Source organism: Monopterus albus, unplaced genomic scaffold (assembly GCF_001952655.1).
Source record: "Monopterus albus unplaced genomic scaffold, M_albus_1.0 scaffold18.1, whole genome shotgun sequence".
Lineage (NCBI taxonomy): Eukaryota > Metazoa > Chordata > Actinopteri > Synbranchiformes > Synbranchidae > Monopterus > Monopterus albus.
In genome coordinates, this window is record NW_018127898.1 from 7,560,699 (window position 1) to 7,586,099 (window position 25,401).

The following is a 25,401-nucleotide window of genomic DNA, read 5'->3' on the forward strand; positions in this document are numbered from 1 at the left end:
TTTTGCTTTTATTTTAATTTGCAGATTTGTTGGGGGAGGGGGGGGGGTGTACATAGTTTTCCACTTACAAGGCCCTTGAATCTTCATCTAGGTGTCCTAAGTAAATTGCACTTTAACTAGACATCAAATATAAACTTGGGTGATATTGCATTCACCCCAGTTGCAGTGGGATTTGCCGTGATATGCTACAGTGCCGCAGGTAAACATGCACAATGAAGGCCGCTGTGAACACGGTAATCTTGGAGCTGTCAACAAGTTCCGGGTAATATACGTGTGATGACATCAGTCCGTCGGCCTGAAGTAAACAGCGCTGTTCAGACAGTCGTGGCTAGCGGCTAAACAGGATCTTGTATTCACCAACTTAAAGAAATGGCCAAGGAAACGGAGGACACTGGGGATTTATGACAACGTCAAGTATATCTATTACCACAGTATGTATGTATCTTTAACCTGAATAAATTGTTCAATTTGGCTTTGGCTTGTTGGGGAACCACCGTTAAGTAGCTAGTCAGCTAAGATACAACTTCCTATTTTTATTTTGTCGTGGCTGTGGAGTTATGTACACTTGAAACACCACTACCTTCCACAGAAATAGCTAAACCCCCTCCCTTAGGCTACTGGCGAGTCACAACAAAGCCACTGTTAATCGTCTGGAGTGTAAATGTTAGCTTTACTTATGTGTCAATGCTCAGTAACGTTACGTTGATGTGGGCCCGTTAGCGAACCATAGCTGTCAGGTGAACTTTGACGCTAGATTAGAGCTAGCCAAAAATAGTCTGGAAATGGCTAAAAGATAGCTAACCAGCTGGTATGTCCTGCTGTTTAAACGGTAAACCACCAAAATCAACGTAACGAAGGAAGTCGCTAGTCTTTCGTGGACACAGTGACACTCATTCAGGAAAAAGCGACATTGACAGCCAACTGTATTGTCCTATAACGTTACACGGCGCGTTTTAAAGTGTGAAATTATTTCTGGAATACTTACGTTAGTACATGGTTCATTAATCCAGTAAACGTCACAGAGAAGTCACGGCTAATAATAAGAAGCGTTAAAAGTGCTAATTTAAGTCTGCACACTATTATGAATGAAGAGGACGATTATAGGTAGTGCACAAAGGCCTAACACTACCGGGTGTATCAGAACACGAGTGTTCCCAAATAGCTGGACATTTAAAAAGTGGTTGAATTTAAAAAGCCTCGAATGAAAGAGGCCAAATCGGATCTCACTTATTGTTTTTGAGTACTTTTAGTAGTTCTCCTGCTTTGACGGTTTTTATTTACTGGCAGTTTGGTTCATGAAGTCTATGGAATTTACAGCAGTAGTTTAACACAAGGTATCTTAAAATTGTCGAATACACATCCAGAAGCAAGACAGCTTTTAACTGTTACCAGTTTTATTGGTATCATGTAAGGGGGCTAGATAACACTAAAATGTGTCTGAAACGAAAAGCTTTGCTAATTCTGCGCTACTGAAAACAAAATATCTAAAATTGATGGGGTCTGATTTTTAAGATGTGACACAACGTTGTCAAATTACAGACGGAATGATGTCTGAGCAAAAACAGGAATTGCGACCCAAACTCTTGGTGGACCAGATGATGAAACAGCAAGCTTTGTAGGGGAAAAGTTAGGCTGGTATTGTGTCTCAGCCAATACAAGGCACACATGTTCATACTCCAGCACAAAACATCAAGCTTGGTGTTGTTTACATCAGCCCATATTCTCCCTCGAAGTCAAACGGTGTCATTGTCTTTACTTGTCGTTATTTGCATGTAGGCATACAATGTTGTAAATCATTTTATGTATGCTGATGATTTGGCCATACTGTCGCCCAGCAGTGCTGGTTTTCAGCAACTGCTGAATGTGTGCTCGGACTATGGATTGAAGTATGATGTGAAATATAATGCAGAAAAGAGTGTTGTACTGATCTGTCGGACTAAAGGGGACAAAGAACTTTGTTTCCCAGACTTTTGTTTGTCTGGACAAAGGTTGAGTGTCTGTAGAAAAACTAAATATTTAGGACATTTCATTACAGATCAGCTTTCTGATGATGAGGATATATATCGGCAGTGTCGCATTTTGTATGCTCAAGCTAATATGTTGGTTAGGAAATTTCACATGTGTTCTGCTAATGTTAAAGTTCATCTGTTCAGAACATACTGTACACCGTTGTATACTGCCCCATTGTGGTGTAAATATAAGGTAGCTACTTTACAGAAACTTAAAGTTGCTTATAATGATGCCTTGAGGATTCTGCTTAAGAAGCCTAGGTCCACCAGCGCCAGTCTGTTGTGTTCACAGGTCCATGTTAGTACCTTTCAGGCATTAATGAGAAACCTGATGTACAGATTTATCTGTCGTGTGAATAACTCTGAGAACAGTCTTATAATGATGCTGGCTAATCCTGGTTTTAGTGTAGTACGTTACCAATCCTCTCTGTGGAAACATTGGTATAAATGTCTTTTATAATTTTTTTTTTCTTTTATATCCTTTTTTTTTTCTTTTATTTCTTTTTTTGTATGGACCTTGAGTCTGCTAATAAAGGATGATGATGAATGGAAATGACTAAATCTCTCAATTTATAGCCAGACAGCTCTTTTAACCTCTAGAGTCCTGAGCTTTGGAAACCCAAGCTGTGCGGTCCTCATATGAGGACGCAGGGACTCTAGAGGTTAAATGTCATATTTGGACCTCAAAATTCATAACAATTTGCACATTTCAAATTTGCACCCCTGCATGTCTGTCAGATAATTTCACTCCCAGAAAATTGTTGCAATCACAAATTCTTTCATATCCTCTTGTTTATTTCTTTTGTTTTCATTGGAATAACACAAAAAGCCGAGGAAAAAGCCAAAGCTGATCCATTCCACACAGAACTCCAAAAATGGACAGGACAGAATTATTGACACCTTTTCAAAATCATCAGATATAGATTTTTTTTTTTTTTCTGGGTGAAGTGGTGCGTTATCTGACAGAAATGCAGCAGTGCCAATATTTTTTGCCAAGACTGTGCATCCTAAGCTTTTGATGGCTATAGAACTTATTTTCTTAAATTATTTTAAATCAAGTCCAGCATTTCCTTTGGAAAGCTGTTATAGAACCCAGTTGTGGAAGTACCATCTGGATAGGTTTCCAACACGTAAGTCACACTAGAATCTTATAATGGATGCTATTAAGGATAGACTAGAGTCTAGATACACTGTAAAATATTGATGGAATTACCTGTCTCTAATGCTTCTTTGTTCTGTTTTTGTTTTCCAGCTCCATCTTAGATCTGGATCTTGCTCCTCAGCCATGCCGTTACGAACATTGCAGCGGCAGCAGCTGATGCGGGAACAAGCCCAGGAGCAGGAGAGGCGTGAGGCCCAGCAGCAGGCCTCTGCCTCTCAGCTCCGGGGCTCTGATTCCACTCCAGCCATCTCTGTCACACTGCCCCCAAATGCTGCCCGCCCACCTCCAGCACAGGTGCCTGTGGAGGTGCTGAAAGTAAGAGAGATCTCTCTTTGCACGTTCGCCATGTGTATTTTTTATTCAGAGGGTGTATGTTAGAACACAGGCCATTAACAACTTTAAATGATTAGGTGCAGACCCACTTGGAGAACCCTACCAAGTACCACATCCAGCAGGCACAGAGGCAACAGGTGAAGCAGTACCTCTCCACCACTTTGGGCAACAAGGCGGTTAGTCAGACTATGGGTGTGTCCCCGGTGCCACAGTCCAGTTCTGCCCCTGAAGTCGCCCCCTCTGCCAGCAGTGCCCCTAACAGTCCTATGGCTATGCTTAACATCGGCTCCAACAAGGAGGAGGTATGGGATGCTTTGATACTAGTGGTTTAACCTCTTGTGTGGGGTTGGTTTTCTGGTAAAGTAGATCACACACCCTTGTAAAAGGTTGCCTTCCTGCAAAATTACACTTCTTTTTGGAGAAGTTAAATATCTAGCCTTCTGCTCACTTCTTACCTAATTACTTTTTGTTTGTCCTGTGATGACATGCCTGAAGGTCCCACTGTGATGATGCATGCCTTTGGTCATTGTACCCTTGTTGGCCTGTTGTCACAATATGATGTTAAATACTGCACCCAATGTTTAACTGTAGCACCACGTCTTCTGCACACATCTCCCCCTTTGAAACTAGGCCCCATGCATTGTTTAACCTATATTACACTGGTTGAAATGTTTAGTGTGGCATTCACTCTTTACAGACTGTTATAGACTACCAAGCACACTACAGTATACACATATATGTTGATTAATTTCGCACCACTTACACGGTAGCACCGGTGCTTTCTCTCATCTGCTTTGTCTAGATTGACGACGTGATCGACGACATCATCAGTCTTGAATCAAGTTTTAATGACGACATCATTACATTGATTGACTCAGGTCTTCAGTTGCCTAGCACGGTATGGATAACAATATATTTATTTTACTATGACTACTTCCTTTATAGAATTTCCTCTTGGGTTTACAGGTTCCTCTTTAATTCTGCTATGACGGGATAACACTGCGGATTTCAGTCAATTTCTGTGAATGGTCTTCCTCTTTAATGTATGAAATTCTAAAGCTGTGGGAGTAAATATACACTTCTGGCACTCAGTTACTATTCGTCACTGAAGTGCTGCCTGGGCGTGGTAAAGCTGTTGGAGGATCCAGGGCAGGGAGAATCCAGACAAAGTGGATTGTGTTCATAAAAACATACATTTTGAGACTGCCAGGGTAACAACTCATTTGTCAGATAAGAGAGGGCTTGGCAAAAATTTAACTGTGAAATGGGGATTATGGTGATGATGTTGGAGGAAAAGAAAAAGAGTGAGGTAAATGCTTTTTGATTTTGATTTTTATTTTCTTTTTACTATAAATAGGACCAGATAATGTAGTCCAGCTTATATACAAGAATGCAGTGTAGAGTTGGATTTTAGATTTTATTCCTTAAGAGCAAATGTTAATTAAACTTTTAAAATGTAATGGTTAGAAATATCTCAAGGCTTTTTTAGGAAGGATCCTAGTCCTTTAATATTGATATTAATGACATGATGCTTAAATTCACTTGAAAATTATTCTTTGGTGAGGGACTTGTGAGGCGTGTAAAAAATCACCCTAACAGACTTCAGTGAATTGACCACAGGCGAAGGCATCAGCAGCTGTTTGATACATTGCTCATACTGTCTCAGTTGCTGGCAGATTTATTTGCACGTTTGGTTAGCGAGCCACTCAAGTAAAATTCAACCTGGTCTCTCTCCTGCTCCACGCTGTATGTCTGTGAGCAGCTCATCACTCCCATTGCTGCTATATATGAGGAGAGGGGTGCTCCAGAGGGGAGGAGAGAGACCAGGATAAGGCCCACATCAGGAAAGTAACAGCAAAAAAGGATCGGTATTTGACTTGCTCTGTACTGACCTGTTACACAGTCTGCATGGATTGGCCCAGTATTGATCCTTGAGTAATGGCTGCCTTGCCTGTCTGTGTGGCACAGTTGCACTGTGCAACATGTGCTACATCGTAACACAGAAACCAGCTTTGATTCTATGTTGAACTCAACAAACTGGTTGCTCTGAACCTTTAAGCAGAAATGGTGAAGACCGACTTTTTACATATTTGCATCAGGGTTTAGGCAATCAGTGATAATTTCTGAGATCTCTTTAAACATGAAATATTTTCCTGTAGCTCCCAGGAACTCTGTTGGATGTATACCATAGCCCTGGAATGACAGCACCTACTCTCACTGTCAGCAACTCCTGCCCTGCTGATCTTCCAAAAATTAAAAGGGAAATTACTGGTACAGTAACTTGCTGTTATAAACATGTCTTTTTTTAATGTTCAGGAGATTTGTTTTAGTTTATTTCATAGTATTGAACACTATGAATTTGTCTTTTAGATGCAGATACCAAAGCACTATTGAAAGAAAGGCAGAAGAAAGACAACCATAACCTCAGTAAGCTGAGCTTTATTTCAACCACTGACCACTTGTCCTGCAGTGCTGAATGTGAATGCAGTAACATAAGGAATATAGCTGGATCATATATGGCATGCAGCACAGTGCAGACTCAGAATCATGACATCCAAAATACATGATTTGCCTGTTTAAACTCCAGGACAACCTATTTGATCTTGATGTCCATGTATACCAAATAATGCTTGTTTAGTGACAACAATAGTTGTTGGACGTAAACTTATTTGTCACCGTGTTCCCTGTCTGGCCATTCATCGTGTGTATGTGTGTGCGTGTACAGTTGAGAGGAGGAGGAGATTCAACATCAATGACCGTATAAAGGAGCTGGGTACTCTGATACCCAAGTCAAGTGACCCGTAAGTGGTGTCTGGTTTTTCATTATGTTCCTTTTCTTCTGCTGAATGACTTAATACATGTAAAGTTTTCGTGTTTGAATTTCAATATTTAGCCTCTTAGTAACCCCTCATGTTGGTTCCATTCTTCACTGCCTCTACAATATTTACTGATTACATGATAATGACAGGGAGATGCGGTGGAATAAAGGCACCATTCTGAAAGCTTCTGTAGACTACATCAGGAAGTTACAGAAGGAGCAGCATAGAACAAAGGACATCGAGATGCGGCAGAAAAAGCTGGAGCAGGCAAACCACAGTCTAATGTTACGCATCCAGGTCAGTATTTGGTGATGAGCAGTGTTACTGTGACATATGCAAGACTTGAAATACAACAGCTATGTAAAGCTATCAAGCAGCCACAAAGAGGACAGTGTTTCAGTCCAGGAAACATGCAATATTTTATTAGTTATCAACTTTGACTTGGGGTAAATCCCAGTCCACATAAGATGTGAGGAAAGAGGAATCTAGGAAAAACCTATTTACATTCATGAGACATCCTTTCCTTCAGCTGAAGTGTCCACTCACCAAATGATTTCTGATAAGGGATTCTGTTAGTTTATGAAAGAGTCCAGGATGGTCTCATGTATCCTCTTATCTCCTAGCTATGGCTCCTCCAGGCAGCCTCCTCACTTCTCAATCCTTGCTAATTAGAGCAGGAATAAGCGCTTTGGGGCACCCTTCAAGATAGCAAACCGGACCAAGCAAGGATCAAAGAGCAAGGAGCCATCAAATAAAGGAATTGGGATTTACCCTTGGATTATCTCTTACTACATCTTTAGATTATCAGAATTCAGATTTGCTTTGTACAGGTTTAATAAATCCAATTTAGGTGATGAAGGTAAAATGTATTTTTTCAAATTACTTTTCATAGGCAAAATGCATAATCAGCTCCTTGGTGTTGGAAAATAATATTCTCAGTCATTTTAGGACATAGCACCTGAATGTAAATGTGCTGCTGTTCTTTCCAGGAATTGGAAATGCAGGCACGGGTCCATGGCCTCTCCACCAGCATCACATCTGGTCTGAGCTCTGATCCCTCCCTGCTTCAGCAGCAGCCGGTCCCATTCCCAGTGTAGGAGGAGCCCCCACCCACAACTTGCACAGTGTTGGAGCCATTGGACAGCCTCTACCAGCCTCCTTCCTGTCCCCACCCTCCTCAGACTCTCCTGCGGGAGTCACCATCAGCAGCCCCCTAGACCTGGGCACCCTAAGCTTCGTCGAATTAGATGACACCTCGGCCTCAGCACTCTACCCTGACGTGGGCTTGGGAGACATTCTTATGGACGAGGGGTGCACCCTGTCTCCAGAGAGGGTGGCCGAGCCACTCTTTTCTCCTTTGTCACCAGGTGCCTCTAAAACTAGCAGTCGTAGGAGCAGCCTTGAAATGGACGAGGACTTGTGATGAGCTCTGTGTGGTGATCAGAGACTGTCTTTATGGACGAGAATGTCAGTAAAGGCAGTCTTTCCTTAAATAACACAAGTCCATAGAACTGTACAGTTGAACTTAGAACAGCAAAACTAGCTACCATTCAGATGGAAACTAACATAAATGTTGCATCGGGAGACAGTAAGTTCCTGATTTGGTTTACCATCCATAATTATTGTTTCTGTTGGAGCTGGTCAGATGAATATGTATGGGTTTATAAATGCAATCTTATTAATAATGGAATAATGTAAAATAGGGGCATGAATTTAGCATTAAGAAATAAGTTTTTGAAAGGTTTTAAGCTTTTCTTTAGTGATTTAAGAGGGATATATAAGGCTTGCTTGAATTTAGTATGTACTCATTTATAGTGAAGAAAGCTGTGAGGTTTCTTTTTCACAACAGAAATGGCATTACAAACTTATTAAGAGATGCCAAAATACAGTATACCCCCCTCCCCCCAACTGACTGGAATCAGGGTCACTTGCTCATCTATGTTGAGTTGTTTCACCAGCAACAGAACATTTCTTTGTAAAGTGAATTGGCACATTGTGAAATATTTACTGCATATTGTATATAAGAATATTTTATTTTGAGCAATTTTATTGCACCTTATTTTATGGCAGTCTATGCATTTTTTGAGAGTTTTGTCTGTTTTTATTACTATTACACATGGTGGACAGCTAATGCCTAGGGTTGCATGTATCTGTAAACCTTGAGCAGTGGAAAATCACTTGCTGCTGTAGCTAGTTAGCCAAAGCAGGACTTCTTCCAGAGTAGATACAGATTGCAAATCAGCATTTTATTTTTGGATATATACACTTACTCATTGGAAAAGCAAGACATTTATCCTTTTATAATAGTACTGTAGTTCATTACATATTTTTTGATACCTGAATAATAGTTTGGTAAGTAGTTTTTCCTGACTTTAATACCTATGTTGTCAGAGATTGTGATCACCAGGGTTATTCAGACATAGTGCTTTAATTGGTTAGCATCTTCTACCAAGATTGTGGCTTTTTTATGATGAAAAAAGATGTATCTAATAATGCATTATTGTAGTATGAAATTTGAAGGCTTCGACCTTTTCAGGCAACCACTAGTTTCACCTCTGTAATGGTAAGGTATAGCTGTTTGTTGTGTGATAGTTGCAATTATTATTCTACAGCATAGCCACAAACTTCAGAAAGGCATTTAATTTGTCAGATGCTTAACTCCACTTTATGTACAGTTAATGAATGTGTTTCATAAAGCACTTGCATATGTGTTGTTTTTAACACTGATGTACTGTATCTTTTTTTCAGCACAACCTCCAAGTTATTGATACATTTAAATTTTGAACTATTCATTGAGCTGTGGGAATATTGGAACAAGAGCATCTCTACTTTGCATTCTAGTATTGAGTGACACTGATTGGTGGTTACAGTGATTTTTAAGGTGTCCTCTTCTGGTCATTCTTGGCCTTTAACTGACTTTGTTTTTGAGCTAAAAGCATCTCCACTCAATAACTCAGTGCTGATAATTGTATTGTTCCCAGTCCCCTAAGATTAAATAACCTATGATCAGCTTTTTCTTCTGTTACTTAGTCACACCCCACAATATTTATATAATAACCCATGTCTTACCTTGACATATATATTTCTGTACTAACATTGACTGTTAATCATACATGTAATATTTGTGCCCTGTCCTTACAAGCTGGCTTTCAGAAGGTTTTAATAAATAAATGATTCTTATTGGCTTGTGTCTGGATGTGTGTATTTGCTGGCAGCCAGCATTAGTGGAAAAGCATTTGAGAGATTTCCATAGCAAGGTCCAGACATTCTGTAGTCTGAATGCAGATGTTGCAAATGGAACAGTCACACGCGAAGCAGCGAACACCCAGACACCCGCAGAAGTCACAGTGGTGTGTGATGTCCAGGAGAGACTGCAAGATGTTCAGCTCACAACCGCACAGTGATGAGCACAGTGACCAGATGCACTCATTACATCCTCTCGTTGTGGCCAACAGACAGTCCAGTGGGTGGCAGAAGAGGCAAGCCAAAAGGATTGCAGCACAAAGGTCTCCCAAAGGGAAGAAATGTGGCACGATGAGACAATTACACGAAGAAGTGTTTTAAGAAAGAAGAAGTAGCAGTACATGTCAGATGAGTGTGCTTACCCTTGTCTGGCTCAGTGTGGACAGTAGTGGATTTGAGGCTTTCTTGACCTCTGCTGATTGGCGTGAGCGACTGATTCGATTCATAGACTGTGCAAACCTCCATGGAGGATGGCAACAGGGCACATAGAGGCTTTGGCTGCTCTTTCTCCACAGAGCTTGAGCTACAGATGGATACGGCCCTGGTCACTCCACCATCTGGCTTATAATGAAAGCTGGACTGAACAGGGATTTCTGCACATAAAAAATTAAAGATTCAAGACTTTTATTTGCCATTTATGCATAAAAAGAAAAGTCTAGGCATACAGTGAGGAACAGAAGTATTTGAACACCCTGCGATTTTGCAAGTTCTCCCACTTAGAAATCATGGAGGGGTCTGAAATTCACGTTGTAGGTGCATTCCCACTCTGAGAGACAGAATTAAAAAGAAATTTCAGGAAATCACATTGTATAATTTTTAAAGAATTTACTTGTCTTGCACTGCTGAACATAAGTATTTGAACACCTGAGAAAATCAGTGTTAATATTTGGTACAGAAACCTTTGTTTGCAATTACAGAGGTCAAATGTTTCCTGTAGTTCTTGACCAGGTTTGCACACACTGCAACAGGAATTTTGGCCCACTCCTCCACACAGATCTCCTCTAGATCTGTCAGGTTTCGGGGCTGTCGCTGAGCAATGCGGAGTTTAAGCTCCCTCCAAAGATGTTTTATTTGATTGAGGTCTGGAGACTGGCTAGGCCACTCCAGAACCTTGATATGCTTCTTAAGGAGCCACTCCTTGGTTGTCCTGGCTGTGTGCTTCGGGTCGTTATTATGTTGGAAGACCCAGCCACAACCCATCTTCAATGCTCTGACTGAGGGAAGGAGGTTGTTGCTCAAAATCTCACAATAAATGGCCCCACTCATCCTCTCCTTAATACAGTGCAGACGTCCTGTCCCCTTCACAGAAAAGCACCCCCAAAGCATGATGTTACCACCCCCATGCTTCACAGTAGGGATGGTGTTCTTGGAATGCAACTCATCCTTCTTTTTCCTCCAAACACGACGAGTGAAGTTTAGACCAAAAAGGTCTACTTTGGTTTCATCTGGCCACATGACTTTCTCCCATGCCTCCTCTGGATCATCCAAATGGTCTTTGGCAAACTTCAGACGGGCCTGGACATGTGATGACTTGAGCAGGGGAACCTTCCGTGCAATGCATGATTTGAAACCATGACGGCGTAGTGTTCTACCGACAGTGACCTTTGAAACTGTGGTCCCAGCTCTCTTCATGTCATTGACCAGCTCCTCCCTTGTAGTTCTGGGCTGATTCCTCACCTTTCTTATCATCAGTGATACCCCACGAGGTGAGATCTTGCATGGCGCCCCAGTCCAAGGGAGACTGACAGTCGTCTTTAGCCTCTTCCATTTTCTAACAATTGCTCCAACAGTTGATCTATTTTCACCAAGCTGCTTGGCAATTGCCCCGTAGCCCTTTCCAGCCTTGTGGAGGTCCACAATTTTGTCTCTGGTGTCTTTTAACAGCTCTTTGGTCTTGCCCATGGTAGTTCAGCAGGGCAAGACAAATAAATTCTTTAAAAATCATACAATGTGATTTCCTGAAATTTTTTTTTAATTCTGTCTCTCAGAGTGGGAATGCACCTACAACCTGAATTTCAGACCCCTCCATGATTTCTAAGTGGGAGAACTTGCAAAATCGCAGGGTGTTCAAATACTTCTGTTCCTCACTGTATAGGAATTCTTGTGCAGGGCTCTCCTGGATTCAAGAAAAGAGTTTAAAACCAAAATAACAAACACCTAGTCTAAATATAAGAATACATAACAATACAAAACACAAAAAACAAAAATACCCAAGAATACAAAATAGTTGATAAAAATGAAGAAATCATGAAACCTGCATTGCCTGGAAATAGCCAATATACAGTGGTGGAAAGTAATTTCTCAAGTGGTGTGCCTAAACACAGTTTTACCTACATGTGATTTCACTGAGTATTCCAGTTTCATGCTTTTACACTTCTTCTCAGCTACAGGGAAATACTATTTGTTTTACTCTGCATGACAGCTTTAGTTACCAATTACTCTTAAGACCAAGGTTTTACATACAAACTCTGATCAGTTTTGCATTATATAATGCACTGTTATGGATTAATTAACCTAACAATATACAAAGTAGTTAAATTATCTTTAATAAAATACTGCATTTACAGTAAATGCTCCTCAATAATAAACCTGTAACAAACTAGCACACTAACTGTGGTCATTCTGCAAAGTAATACTTTTACTTTTGACACTAAGTACATTTTGCTGCTAACACTAATGTTCTTTTACTTAAGATTTTGAATGCAGGGCTTCTACTTGCAATGGAGTAAAATACAAATTGAATACTTCTTCCATTACTGTTGTATTGAGTATAGAGGAAAAGGTACCTGTTGTTTCATTCGCTTTCACAGAGACGTCCGTTGAAGATAATTCAGTGTCTTCAGTGGAAATCTGCTCTGAAAAACTTGGGCCTTCAGTCAAATATCCTGTATGACCAGAAACAGATAAGCCTAAGGTATAGAAATCATACTGTTTTTATAATACCACACAGTTACAATTTCCTAAACACTGCTGTGAACATACCTGCCATAACACTGTCAGCACTAATGGGTGCTTTTAAATAAGTGGTTTTAAAGTCAAGGAAGACTAATTTGTCATCACTCCCATCATCCATCTTTTCATTCATATCTGCAGAATTCAGTTTGGCACCCATCCTGGCATCCACATCAGTATGTCATCTGCATCAGGACAAACAAATTTGAAAGACTAAATATGGACAAGGTAATTGGGATTGCTCTAAATGTATTATGTTTCTTTTTAGAAAAATGAAAAACTTCATCATTTAGTATACCAGAGCCCAATCTGTTGCTGAGGTTTCTTAGCTGTTAGTGATGAGTGGACATCTTGGAAATGGCAGAGCAGTTAATCTATTATTAATCTCCATTTTGGAAACAGTCGTAATGTAGATGAAAGGTAGCACATGAATATCCTGAGAGTTATATGAGAATGTGAGAGCTTGATTTTGCTATCATTAATAATTAAAGTAATTTAAGTGTGAAGTCACTTTATTTTTAATTGTTTTAACTATCTGATATGCTTGAAAAAGATTTCAAGAAATGTAAGTAGTGTATAATATAATATTATTCATTTTGAATGAGTCAAATCAAAACTACATTCAATAACTTTTGATCTAGTTAATTTGATGAATAGAATCAGTGTCCACAAACATGAAATTCTGATTGTGATCCATGCCTGCATTCACAATCTCTGCTGTGTTTAATCATCTTATCGCTCTCTGCACGCATGTAAGAAACATTTTGACAGAAACATATTGTACTTACTTTTCACAGCATATTTTAGAAGTAAGTCATCCAGCATGCCCCTTCAATCACAGCTGCATCCTCTAGTTGTCAACACTCAGCAGTGGAAGTGTGAATGCATCATGCAGGCTTTTTTGCAGCTTCTCTCTTTGTCTCTCCCCCCCTCTCTCTCTCTCTCTCTCTCTCTCTATGTCTATCTGTCTCTCTAATCTCAGTTCAATTCAATTCAAGCAAGCCTTATTGGTATGAATGTTTTAACAAACAATGTTGCTAAAACATTCAAATACAATTTGTAATTTATATTTGGACAGTACACATGAAAAATACTGTATATCATAATTGTGCCTCTGTGTGGGTGTGTAAGCAAGAAGAAGAATGGTGCAAGAATTGTATTAATATTACTACTTACTTAGATGTTTTTAACACTGAATTTTCTAAGGTAAGAGTAATTCATATAAATGAAGTAATATTATTATATTTTATATATAATTCTGTTATATTTTAGATATTGATTTGCAAGAGATAATATGACATATTATGTCTTCTTGGGCCTGAATAAAAGTCGCACAGAAGCAATGGGAGAAGTACGCTATGGTATGTATTTTCAATTTGAAGAAACGCCATTTATATCCATTCCATTAGGTGACGATAGTGTAAAGTTGGATGTTGATTTTTCACCAGAGAAGAAGAACACCGACCAATGATAACGGATATAACGTTAACGAGTAGTAACGAGTTCAGTCGATTGTGAACGATGTTGTTTCCGTGTAAATCTTAGCATAACACTAGCAGTCGAGCTAGCTAGTCATTTCTCTGTTTTTGTGTTATATTTGTTCCCTTTCCACTGTATGTGCTGGACACCTAAATATCTTACCCATCACACATAATGGTAGGTATTCTAAAACTGCTTTTATTAGCTCCAGACTTACGATTTGGTAAAGTTATTTAATTTAATTTGGTCGAGTAATAGGTTACGCCTTGTAACTTCACACCCGACAGTATCATGTTGCGATCCATTTAGAGTTATATCGTTCACATTTAAGTCTTGTTAAAGTTGAACATTATAAATATTTTTGTTTTGACAACTTTGTGTTTATTTGGTAGAGCAAAGTAGGCTAGCTGGCAAACGTTAATTATAAGTGTCTATTTAGCTTATGCTAACTGGCTGGTTAACTGTTTGAGCTAACGTTAACTTTAGCACCTAGCGTAGATGCATGTGACGTTAAACGAAGTAGCTGTTCGTATTGCTTGGACTTTGCCGTTTTCTGTGCGCACTAGCTAGCTAGCTAACTAACAAACTAACCTTTTTCTGATATTCAGTGTCTGAATGTCAGTACATCAAATTGTCCTTCTGGGGATAAGAAGCTACTCGTACGCTAGTGTTAAATAATAGGAACTGAAACTGTGCATAGCTAATGAAAGTTGGCTGACATTTGTTTGTTTAGACACCATGTTTGGCACTTATACATTAGTGTAATAACAATGTTGACATCTTTCAAAACATGTTGTAGAGAAAGAAAAATAAAGTTAGAAATTATTGTGAATGTAACGACTGTAACAGGCTGTATTTCAGTACTAGAACCCAGTATACTGATTAAGCACTATTGGAACATTATTGCAGTACACTACAAGTGACCAAGGTAGGAACACTGTGTTATGGCAGATTTACGCTGCATAATCCAGTGATGAGTGCTACCTGCTAAGCTTTTAGTGTAGTTCCAAGAACTGTAATATGTTTTATAATATGCATTGTATTTTTCAGGACAGTGAAATGTCTGACATCGACCATGTACCAGGCCCTGAAACCAGCAGTATGGAGGGGGAGAATGCACCACTTTACTGTGTTTGCCGGAAACCAGACATTAACTGCTTCATGATGTATGTTTACCACACCAATGCTGTTATTTCTGTCACTGTAATTAAGTTGTACAGATGCAACAATGCTTATACATTATTTTCTACTTTTGTTTCTCCCACTGACAGTGGCTGTGATAACTGTAATGAGTGGTTTCATGGACACTGCATTAACATCACTGAGAAGATGGCAAAGGCAATCCGGGAGTGGTATTGCATGAGATGCAGAGGTGGTGATAAATTCTTCACAGCATGCTTAACATGAAATATATTACATACCAAGTAAATAAGCAAGACATTATTGCTTTATTATCCTTGTACCAGATGAAGACCCCTCACTAGAAATTAAGTACAGATCGAAGAAAAGCAGAGAGAAGGAATCTGAGCCTGACAGATCATCTGATAAACAGTATAGTACCCCAAGTACACCTGACTATAGGAGTGAAAGAAGACGTGGATCAAAAGTAAGTTGTATTTCTGGCTAAATATTTGGTTTTGTCAGCATTATCTGAACATTATCAAAATTATATGTAGAAAAAATAGATAATTGAATCTTCCATATTTATGGTTTGTTGAGTCAGTCAGTTTCAGTTTTGAACTTTTTAACTTCTTTAAAAAAAAAAAAAAAAAAAAAAAAAAAAAGGGACCCTTTTTTCCACGATCACTTTGGTTGATGTAGTTTATATTGCTCTTCAATTGTACTGCATTATATTGCTGTTTCTATTAATTTGTATTATTGGATTGCATTATTATTAGCTTGGAGGCCTTTATAAAGTGCCAACAATGTACGTTAATATTCAGGATGTAAAAATTGCATGGTTCCTTGGATGTAATGGCTCAAACCATCCATTATTTGATTTTTCTCAGGTGAAGCGTTCAGTGCGAATGTGTGGGGAGTGTGAGCCCTGCAGAAGGACTGAGGACTGTGCCCAGTGTGACTTCTGTAAGGACATGAAGAAGTTTGGAGGCCCCAATAAAATCAGACAGAAGTGCAGGTTTAGGCAGTGTGAGGTTCGAGCCAGAGTAAGTCGCTCTGGCCCTGTTCTTTAATTATGTATGCCATGTGAAAAAATGCATCATTCACACATTACCTTGCAAAGTACCAGTTCACAAGCATAAAGTTGAAACTTAAAAGAATTCTTGAAGCCATTAGCATGCTTTTATCTCTGATGTATTTGTGCAGTCCCTTGTGACTGTGTTGGAAAATGTGCAACCTCTTTCTTGTTGTTATGCGCAGAAAATGCTGCGTGTGAAGGATGAGGAGTTTTCTTTGCGGGAGAGGAGGGAAAACTCCTACCACAGACGGAGACGCTACTCTGAGGACTATGACAGTGAAGCAGAACTCTACCAGCAGTACAAGGCAGCAGGACTTGATGACAATATGGTAGCAGGACATTTGAGATGATATTGTTACATATAAACCTTCCAATTTTAGATGCACTCACTCAGCAACATTTATCAGGAACTGTACTGTATGCTGAGTGATTCTTTGCTGTCCTTTCACCCAGGCATGGGCTACTGATGATGATGATGAGCCACCTTTCAGTCCGGTCATACGTAAGAAAGCTGTGAAGGTGAAACATGTCAAGAGAAGAGAAAAGAAGTTTGACAAGAAAGTAAGATTTGTTTCCTCATAGAAATGATCACTATTATTTGAAGGTCAGTTAAGTGACTAGATGGTGGAGAAACAGCTAGTAACATTTGTTTTGTTGTCTGTGTTTTTTATCTTTTACTATTCAGAAGGAGTCCCGTCGCCACAAGCAGAAGCAGAAGCACAAAGACAGAAGCAGACACAGTGAGAAGGGGGATTTGCGGGATAATGGAGGACTGCGTCAGTGTCTTGGGCCAAACTGTGTAGAGGCTGCAAGGCCCAGCTCCAAATACTGCTCTGAGGACTGTGGTATGAAATTAGCTGCCAAGTAAGAACTCTCACCTTTTTTATGCATTAGTGTGTTTCTTTTAGGATAGATGCTGTATTCTAGAGACTTGGTTAGAGCAAACATAGCCGAAAGCTCCGCTTAATACACATAGACATTTATGTTGCCTGCTGACAACTGGAGTGTTTTTCAGAACCTTCTCAATAAGTAAAATTTTATTTCATATGAAAAGCATTGTCAATTAGCTGCAGCTTTTGTATTCAAATGACAGTACTGTTGCTCCACTTAGTGCTAGAAGAATTAAATACTAGTAAACTGGCTTAGGTAAATATAGTGCGGTTTTTCTTTTTCTTTACTTATGTCTGTGGTTTTGGTTGTTTTCTGTTGATTTCATTTTATACCCACAGTTTGTAATTAAATAACACTAGAAATGGCAATTTTGAATTTTCAAAACAGTTTAGAAACATTTGAAACAACCGTCATGTTTCCCAGCATTCCAAATACTGGCTGTACATAACCTGCTGGCTGAAAGTTGAACTGCAGCTATAGCAGAGACTGTAGAACAAAATGACACAGCAGTCACATGAAAACAGTGTTGTAAACCTGGCCTCGAAGCTAGATGTATTGAACGGCTTAGAAACGGGTCAACACTGCCATCTCTAAATATCACAATTTATTTACCTTCTATTGCTTTTTTATTGATACCCTTGGTATAGTGACCCATAAACAGTGTTTCTAGGGCTTTTCCTCTCAGCTAACTAAATTAAAATTAAAGGGAAATCCTTATCATGTTGAGTCTGGAGCAGTGAAATGTCTTCATTCCGATTCTCAGCCGGATCTATGAGATCCTCCCTCAGCGTATCCAGCAATGGCAGCAGAGTCCCTGCATCGCTGAGGAGCACGGGAAGAAACAACTGGTCAGCAGGACGAGGAGGTGAGCCTGCATGTCTATTTATTTCAAGCTGAAGAACAAGAACAAATGTTTAACACTTTGGGATAAAATGTCTTGGTTCTGTTTGCAGGTGAATGAAGGTGATAGTGAGGACACAGACCTGCAGATTTTCTGTGTATCTTGTAGTCATCCTGTCAATCCAAAAGTGGCACTGAGACACATGGAGAGATGTTATGCAAAGGTGATTTAAAAAAAAAAAATTTATCTTGTCCTTTATGCATGAGATCTGTAACCTACTAAACCATATTGTCTGTTTATTTCCCCAATGATTATCTCAACAGTATGAGAGCCAGACATCTTTTGGTTCCATGTATCCTACAAGAATTGAAGGGTAAGAAAACAAAAAATCTAAAGCAGATGGAAATGTTACCTAGATTAGTTGCTTTACTAATATTTTCCCACAGAGCAACCAGACTCTTCTGCGATGTCTACAATCCTCAAAGTAAAACATATTGTAAGAGGCTTCAGGTTTTGTGTCCAGAACATTCCCGAGATCCCAAGGTCAGTTGACACATTCAGCCAGTAAAAACTGCTAAGACCTGCATTGTGTTTGTGTGGAGCCTGCCATTTTTTGTTGCTTTTCTCTCTTCTGGAGTCTAGGTCCCAGTTGATGAGGTGTGTGGTTGTCCTCTTGTGAAGAATGTGTTTGAGCTCACAGGAGAATACTGCAGAGTCTCAAAAAGGAAATGCAACAAACATTACAACTGGGAAAAGCTTCGGAGAGCAGAGGTGGACTTGGAGCGTGTCAGAGTGGTAAGTCTAAACTCTAGACAGTTTATAAAGACAGAACTGGAAATGGGAACAAATGGTGAAACCCCTGTTTGACAACTTTTCTAGACCAGATGCTGTTTTGCCATTTCAAAAGGGCAGAATCAGAACCTTAAAGAGCCCATGACATTCTCATTTCCAGCCATTTAATGTTTAATCTTGGGTACTCAAGATGGTCTGTATTTATTTCAGAACAATAAAACTCGAGATCTTCCTCCTAAGAACAAGAGGATAGTTCATGAATGTGCACAACTCTTGTTGCTGGTGTTGTGTTGGAATCTGTTTACCCTAACTTGAATCCTAACATTATTCTATCCACAACCACTGAGGGGGGCGCTACATGAAACTGAGTTTTGAACAGGGGAAACACATCTCGATGAGGGAACACTTTTTGACACAAGACTGGTCATGAAGCCAGGACAACACAAACAAAACACACCGACAAATAAGCTACGTTTTTGACAGTGACAATACCTTAAATCCTACCTGACATGTTCGAGCCCGAAAGTGGACAGCAGGACGAACCACAACTGCATGAATTAATTTGAATTTCTCCTTCATAGATAGATAAACAATGGTATATGTACTGATGAAAAGAGATGTAAAACACCTTAAACAAAGCAGGTCATTGAAAAACCTCATATTTTAATTGGCATAATGCAGACATAGTAACTTCTCCAGCCTTACAACAGTTCTCTCAACTGTTCTGAAACTTTTTTGTTTTAAACTTAACATTACACCCCAGTGTCAAGGTTCGGTAAATCCAACCAACATCTTTCCCCACAAATTTCTTGCATTACAGGCGACCACATACAGTGCCTTGCGAAAGTTTTCGGCCCCCTTGAACTTTGCGATCTTTTGCCACATTTCAGGCTTCAAACATAAAGATATAAACTGTAATTTTTTGTGAAGAATCAACAACAAGTGGGACACAATCACCAAGTGGAACGAAATTTATTGGATATTTCAAACTTTTTTAACAAATAAAAAACTGAAAAATTGGGTGTGCAAAATTATTCAGCCCCCTTAAGTTAATATTTTGTAGCGCCACCTTTTGATGCGATTACAGCTGTAAGTCGCTTGGGGTATGTCTCTATCAGTTTTGCACATCGAGAGACTGAAATTTTTGCCCATTCCTCCTTGCAAAACAGCTCGAGCTCAGTGAGGTTGGATGGAGAGCGTTTGTGAACAGCAGTTTTCAGTTCTTTCCACAGATTCTCGATTGGATTCAGGTCTGGACTTTGACTTGGCCATTCTAACACCTGGATATGTGTATTTGTGAACCATTCCATTGTAGATTTTGCTTTATGTTTTGGATCAGTGTCTTGTTGGAAGACAAATCTCCGCCCCAGTCTCAGGTCTTTTGCAGACTCCATCAGGTTTCCATCCAGAATGGTCCTGTATTTGGCTCCATCCATCTCCCCATCAATTTTAACCATCTCCCCTGCCCCTGCTGAAGAAAAGCAGGCCCAAACCATGATGCTGCCACCAACATGTTTGACAGTGGGGATGGTGTGTTCAGGGTGATGAGCTGTGTTGCTTTTACGCCAAACATAACGTTTTGCATTGTTGCCAAAAAGTTCAAGTTTGGTTTCATCTGACCAGAGCACCTTCTTCCACATGTTTGGTGTGTCTCCCAGGTGGCTTGTGGCAAACTTTAAACAACACTTTTTATGGATATCTTTAAGAAATGGCTTTCTTCTTGCCACTCTTCCATAAAGGCCAGATTTGTGCAGTATACGACTGATTGTTGTCCTATGGACAGAGTCTCCCACCTCAGCTGTAGATCTCTGCAGTTCATCCAGAGTGATCATGGGCCTCTTGGCTGCATCTCTGATCAGTCTTCTCCTTGTATGAGCTGAAAGTTTAGAGGGACGGCCAGGTCTTGGTAGATTTGCAGTGGTCTGATACTCCTTCCATTTCAATATTATCGCTTGCACAGTGCTCCTTGGGATGTTTAAAGCTTGGGAAATCTTTTTGTATCCAAATCCGGCTTTAAACTTCTCCACAACAGTATCTCGGACCTGCCTGGTGTGTTCCTTGTTCTTCATGATGCTCTCTGCGCTTTAAACAGACCTCTGAGACTATCACAGTGCAGGTGCATTTATACGGAGACTTGATTACACACAGGTGGATTCTATTTATCATCATTAGTCATTTAGGTCAACATTGGATCATTCAGAGATCCTCACTGAACTTCTGGAGAGAGTTTGCTGCACTGAAAGTAAAGGGGCTGAATAATTTTGCACGCCCAATTATTCAGTTTTTTATTTGTTAAAAAAGTTTGAAATATCCAATAAATTTCATTCCACTTCATCATTGTGTCCCACTTGTTGTTGATTCTTCACAAAAAATTACAGTTTTATATCTTTATGTTTGAAGCCTGAAATGTGGCAAAAGGTCGCAAAGTTCAAGGGGGCCGAATACTTTCGCAAGGCACTGTAAAAATTACTGCAGGTAGTGCAATGTAGGCCTAACTTCACAAAGGTTTATTCAGCTACTGTACAATGCTGACAAAATACTAAAGTACAGCTAAAGCTTATATATGTAAGGCTCCTGACAAAGGATCTCCCAGTTCTCCCAGGTCATTTTTCACAGAAACACCTTTTTATATTACAGTCCACACCAACAACACAGTAGTTTTGGAAAATAACTAAGTACATTTACTCAAGCAAGCTCCTGGTACTGATGGTACACCTCTTTGTTTTGCCTAGATTGTTCAACTAAGGAAGAAATGAAACCATATTACAAACATCTGATACAGTGGCTGTGAATGGTTGTTAGATCCACTCAGACACAGAGGTGAGCGAGTCAAAAAAAGGACGGACCCAGGTGGCTGACTTCAGTGCAAGTAGTGCTCGGTTTATTTACAGTGATATCTTACAAGGAAGTGAATGACCAGGTTGAAGTGGGACCGGGTGTCAAGCCGCAGAAGGTGAATAACAGTCAGTGGTGGAATGATGAGGGAAAGGCCAGGCTGCGGACGCTGGGACTCACTGCTGGGCTGGTCGTGGTGGAAGGTTGCTGAGGAGACAGAGTTAGTACATGCAGTTAATGGGAGACTGTGCATCGACCTGCGTGCTGGAGATGGTGCGGGATTGAGGAGGTTCGTGGTCCGGAGAAGCAACAGAGGCGAGGAGGCTGAGACAATGGGGCACAAGACTGGAACGGGGCTAGGGCGACAAAAACGTGAGTACAATATAAAGCTAAGAACAACGAGAAACAAACGGGCCTGATGATACTAGAAAGAACTGGCAGGGGAGTTTGGGCCTGCTTTTCTTCAGCAGGGACAGGGAAGATGGTTAAAATTGATGGGAAGATGGATGGAGCCACATACAGGACCATTCTGGAAGGAAACCTGATGGAGTCTGCAGAAGACCTGAGACTGGGATGGAGATTTGTCTTCCAACAAGACAATGATCCAAAACATAAGGCAAAATCTACAATGGAATGGTTCACAAATAAACATATCCAGGTGTTAGAATGGTCAAGTCAAAGTCCAGACCTGAATCCATTCGAGAATCTGTGGAAAGAACTGAAAACTGCTGTTCACAAATGCTCTCCATCCAACCTCACTGAGCTCGAGCTGTTTTGCAAGGAGGCATGGGCAAAAATTTCAGTCTCTCGATGTGCAAAACTGATAGAGACATACCCCAAGCGATTTACAGCTGTAATCGCAGCAAAAGGTGGCGCTACAACGTATTAACTTAAGGGGGTTGAATAATTTTGCACGCCCAATTTTTCAGTTTTTTATTTGTTAAAAAAGTTTGAAATATCCAATAAATTTCGTTCCACTTCATGATTGTGTCCCACTTGTTGTTGATTCTTCACAAAAAATTACAGTTTTATATCTTTATGTTTGAAGCCTGAAATGTGGCAAAAGGTCGCAAAGTTCAAGCGGGCCGAATACTTTCGCAAGGCACTGTACAGTCCCAGCAGGTAGCATGCAACCGAAAATAATATCATGGGTCATTAATTAGTTCCTTAACCAGCAACACATCACATGTGGCAGACACACTGGCCTCAAGCAGTCAAAGCAAAGAGGTACTGTGCTCTGGGGAAAACCAGCATTAATGAGCTGATCAATTCACTGCCGTGGGGGGCTTCACTGGCCGGCTGCATGTAGGTTAGACCCGGTCAGGTAGAACAGTAAGTCCCTGTACAAGAACATTCCTGGACATGCAGTAACCTCAGCATGTTATGGGCTTTTCAATTACACCTTAGTACTTTGTGTGTTTGTCCAGTTGGATATAGGAAGATTTGTGTTGATGTCTCCAACCTGAAGTTACATCTGACCAAAGCAAATGTGTACTTTGTCTTAACAGACCACAATGAGTAAAGTGAAAGATTTAGTGTTCACTTAAAATATTAAGTCTTTTCACCATTAACAGTTTTTTTTTCTGCCTTCTCAGTGGTACAAGCTGGATGAGCTCTTTGAACAGGAGCGTAATGTCAGGACTGCTATGACCAACAGAGCTGGTCTGCTCGCTCTTATGTTGCACCAAACTATTCAGCATGACCCCTTGACGACCGATCTTCGTAGCAACAAGGATAGGTAGTCAACCTAGTCTGCATTGTGCATCATGTACATAACACGAGATCTGAGTGTTAGGGACTTAAACTTATAGAACAGTAAAAAAAATGGGTTTGACAAATTATTTTAAAATGTTTGTATCATTAATTTTAAGTGAATGAATATATATTTTTCCTGACTGGTAGATAAGCTATTGCTGATTGAAAACTGGTGTTTTTGATGTGATTGTCCTGAATAAAGGCCTTAAACTTGCTCTGTGCGAGGTGCGTGTGTCGGCATGTCACAGAGGGAGAGAGAGAACTGTGTCTGCAGTTTGTTCTACAATTCCTGCAGGTTTTCTTCATGCACTGTACACAGGATGCCTTGATTATTATGGTTAGTACAGTGTGGTGTAAAATGCAACTAATCTCAGAATCTATACTGTCAGTGAATTGACACATACCTATGGTGTAGAGCACACACTTATAAAAAATACTGATATGCTGTTAATATCACAATCGAGACAATGTAAAAACCTTTACATGAAATGTTATATTTAGTTTGTTAATCTAAATTCGCTGACTAGCATTTAATATTTTATTTATACAAATTTATATGTTGGTTTGTCTGTAGCACAAGTCTTTCAACCACAAATAAAACATAATGATTAAAGATAAAGAAGTTTTTATTATTGTTGTTTCATTTTTAAAAGCACTGTTGCATTCAAGTGCTCCTCCTAAATTCCAGCTTCTCAGACCAAACAGTTGCTTAGTGTGGTATAGGAGCGCTATATGATTAGGTCTGAAACAGTACTAGATAAAGGAAAGGGCCAGAATACTGTGATGTTACAAATTTATTTTAATGGTAGACAATGGTTACCAAGCTGTGTCTAGTACACATCGATAACACTGTCAAGACAACTCGTAGGACACCTGTGTGTTCAACTCTTGAGAGCAGCATTTAAATTGCAATGATGAAGCTGAGATGAGAGGAGTCAGTGCCATACTCTATACCATATGTGTCAAACTCAAGGCCCGCGGGCCCCATCCGGCCCGCGAGATCATTTTATATATCTTTTTTTTTTATGTCCCGGCGACATGAAGCGCCGGTAACATGAAAACTACAAATCCCATAATGCAGCGCAACAGATGCCTTACCGAACGATAGGCTACCTGCGATCATTCCCGCATCAATTACGTCCGATCAATCAAGCGTCTGTTGATGTATACAACCCTAATTTCAAGTCAAAGCTAGCCCCTAACAATGGCCAAGAGAAAAGTTGATTATAAAAACAGAACCTTTCTAAACCGGTGGGAGGCTGAGTATATGTTTACTGACATTGTCGGTAAACCTGTGTGTCTTATTTGTGGAGCTAATGTGGCTGTAATTAAAGAATATAACCTAAGATGGCGCTACGAGACAAAACATCAAGACAAGCTGAAAAACATGAATGCAGAGCAGAAGCTACAGAAGGTAGAGGAGTTGAAGAGGAATCTGACATCACAGCAGACGTTTTCACCAAAGCCAAATCACACAGTGAAGCTGCTGTGAAAGCAAGTTTTATTGGGGCAGAGGAGAAAATCAGCCCGGACATTTACTGAGGGAGAGTTTCTGAAGAGCTGCATGATGAAAGTGTGCGACGTCTTGTGTCCAGACAAAAAGCAGGTGTTTGCAAATGTAAGCCTTAGCAGAAATACGGCTGATGATTTTAAGTTCAAGTTTATTTATTTTGGAAAAATATTGTATCCTGTCTGTTTCGATTCATATTTATGTAAAAAAAAAATCCGTTTAGTTCAATAAATTTTTATCCTGTTCGCCCTGCGACCTAAAGTGTGCTTTGAGTTTTGGCCCCCTGTGCGATTGAGTTTGACACCCCTGACCTATAATGAAGAGACAAAATCCTCCTTTGACTTTTCTTTCCAAACAGAACGATTGCATTGAGTAAGTTGAGGTATATCAAAGAGTGACAACATATAAATTAAATAATATGTTGTTGACAGTCATACAAGACCTGTCCACAGAGTGGACACAGAACTAACTTGGTGGTAATCTAAATCAAAGCAATTGCCAAGGGTTGCGAAACATATTTCCTTCAATGTGTGTTAGGGAATTCTAATGACGTAAGTTCTAGACTAGAGTCTATCTTAGCCCT

The 25,401-nt window shown here is 39.9% G+C and overlaps 2 protein-coding genes across 2 annotated transcripts; both read left to right on the forward strand.

Moving 5' to 3' along the window:
- The first annotated feature begins 164 nt into the window (after window positions 1-164).
- On the forward strand, window positions 165-9,498 carry tfe3b (transcription factor binding to IGHM enhancer 3b). The gene is given in 10 exon segments (XM_020592889.1): window positions 165-431; window positions 3,262-3,486; window positions 3,582-3,806; window positions 4,307-4,402; window positions 5,664-5,775; window positions 5,875-5,931; window positions 6,230-6,305; window positions 6,473-6,620; window positions 7,313-7,406; window positions 7,409-9,498. Coding segments are annotated over 10 exon segments (1,401 nt in total). The 5' UTR covers window positions 165-401; the 3' UTR covers window positions 7,747-9,498.
- A 4,488-nt stretch (window positions 9,499-13,986) lies between these two features.
- Window positions 13,987-23,523, forward strand: cxxc1b (CXXC finger protein 1b). The gene is given in 13 exon segments (XM_020593282.1): window positions 13,987-14,174; window positions 15,048-15,163; window positions 15,269-15,369; window positions 15,464-15,603; window positions 16,007-16,162; window positions 16,377-16,523; window positions 16,648-16,755; window positions 16,880-17,058; window positions 17,849-18,149; window positions 18,250-18,299; window positions 18,373-18,469; window positions 18,569-18,721; window positions 23,149-23,523. Coding segments are annotated over 13 exon segments (1,698 nt in total). The 5' UTR covers window positions 13,987-14,171; the 3' UTR covers window positions 23,296-23,523.
- Window positions 23,524-25,401: the final 1,878 nt, after the last annotated feature.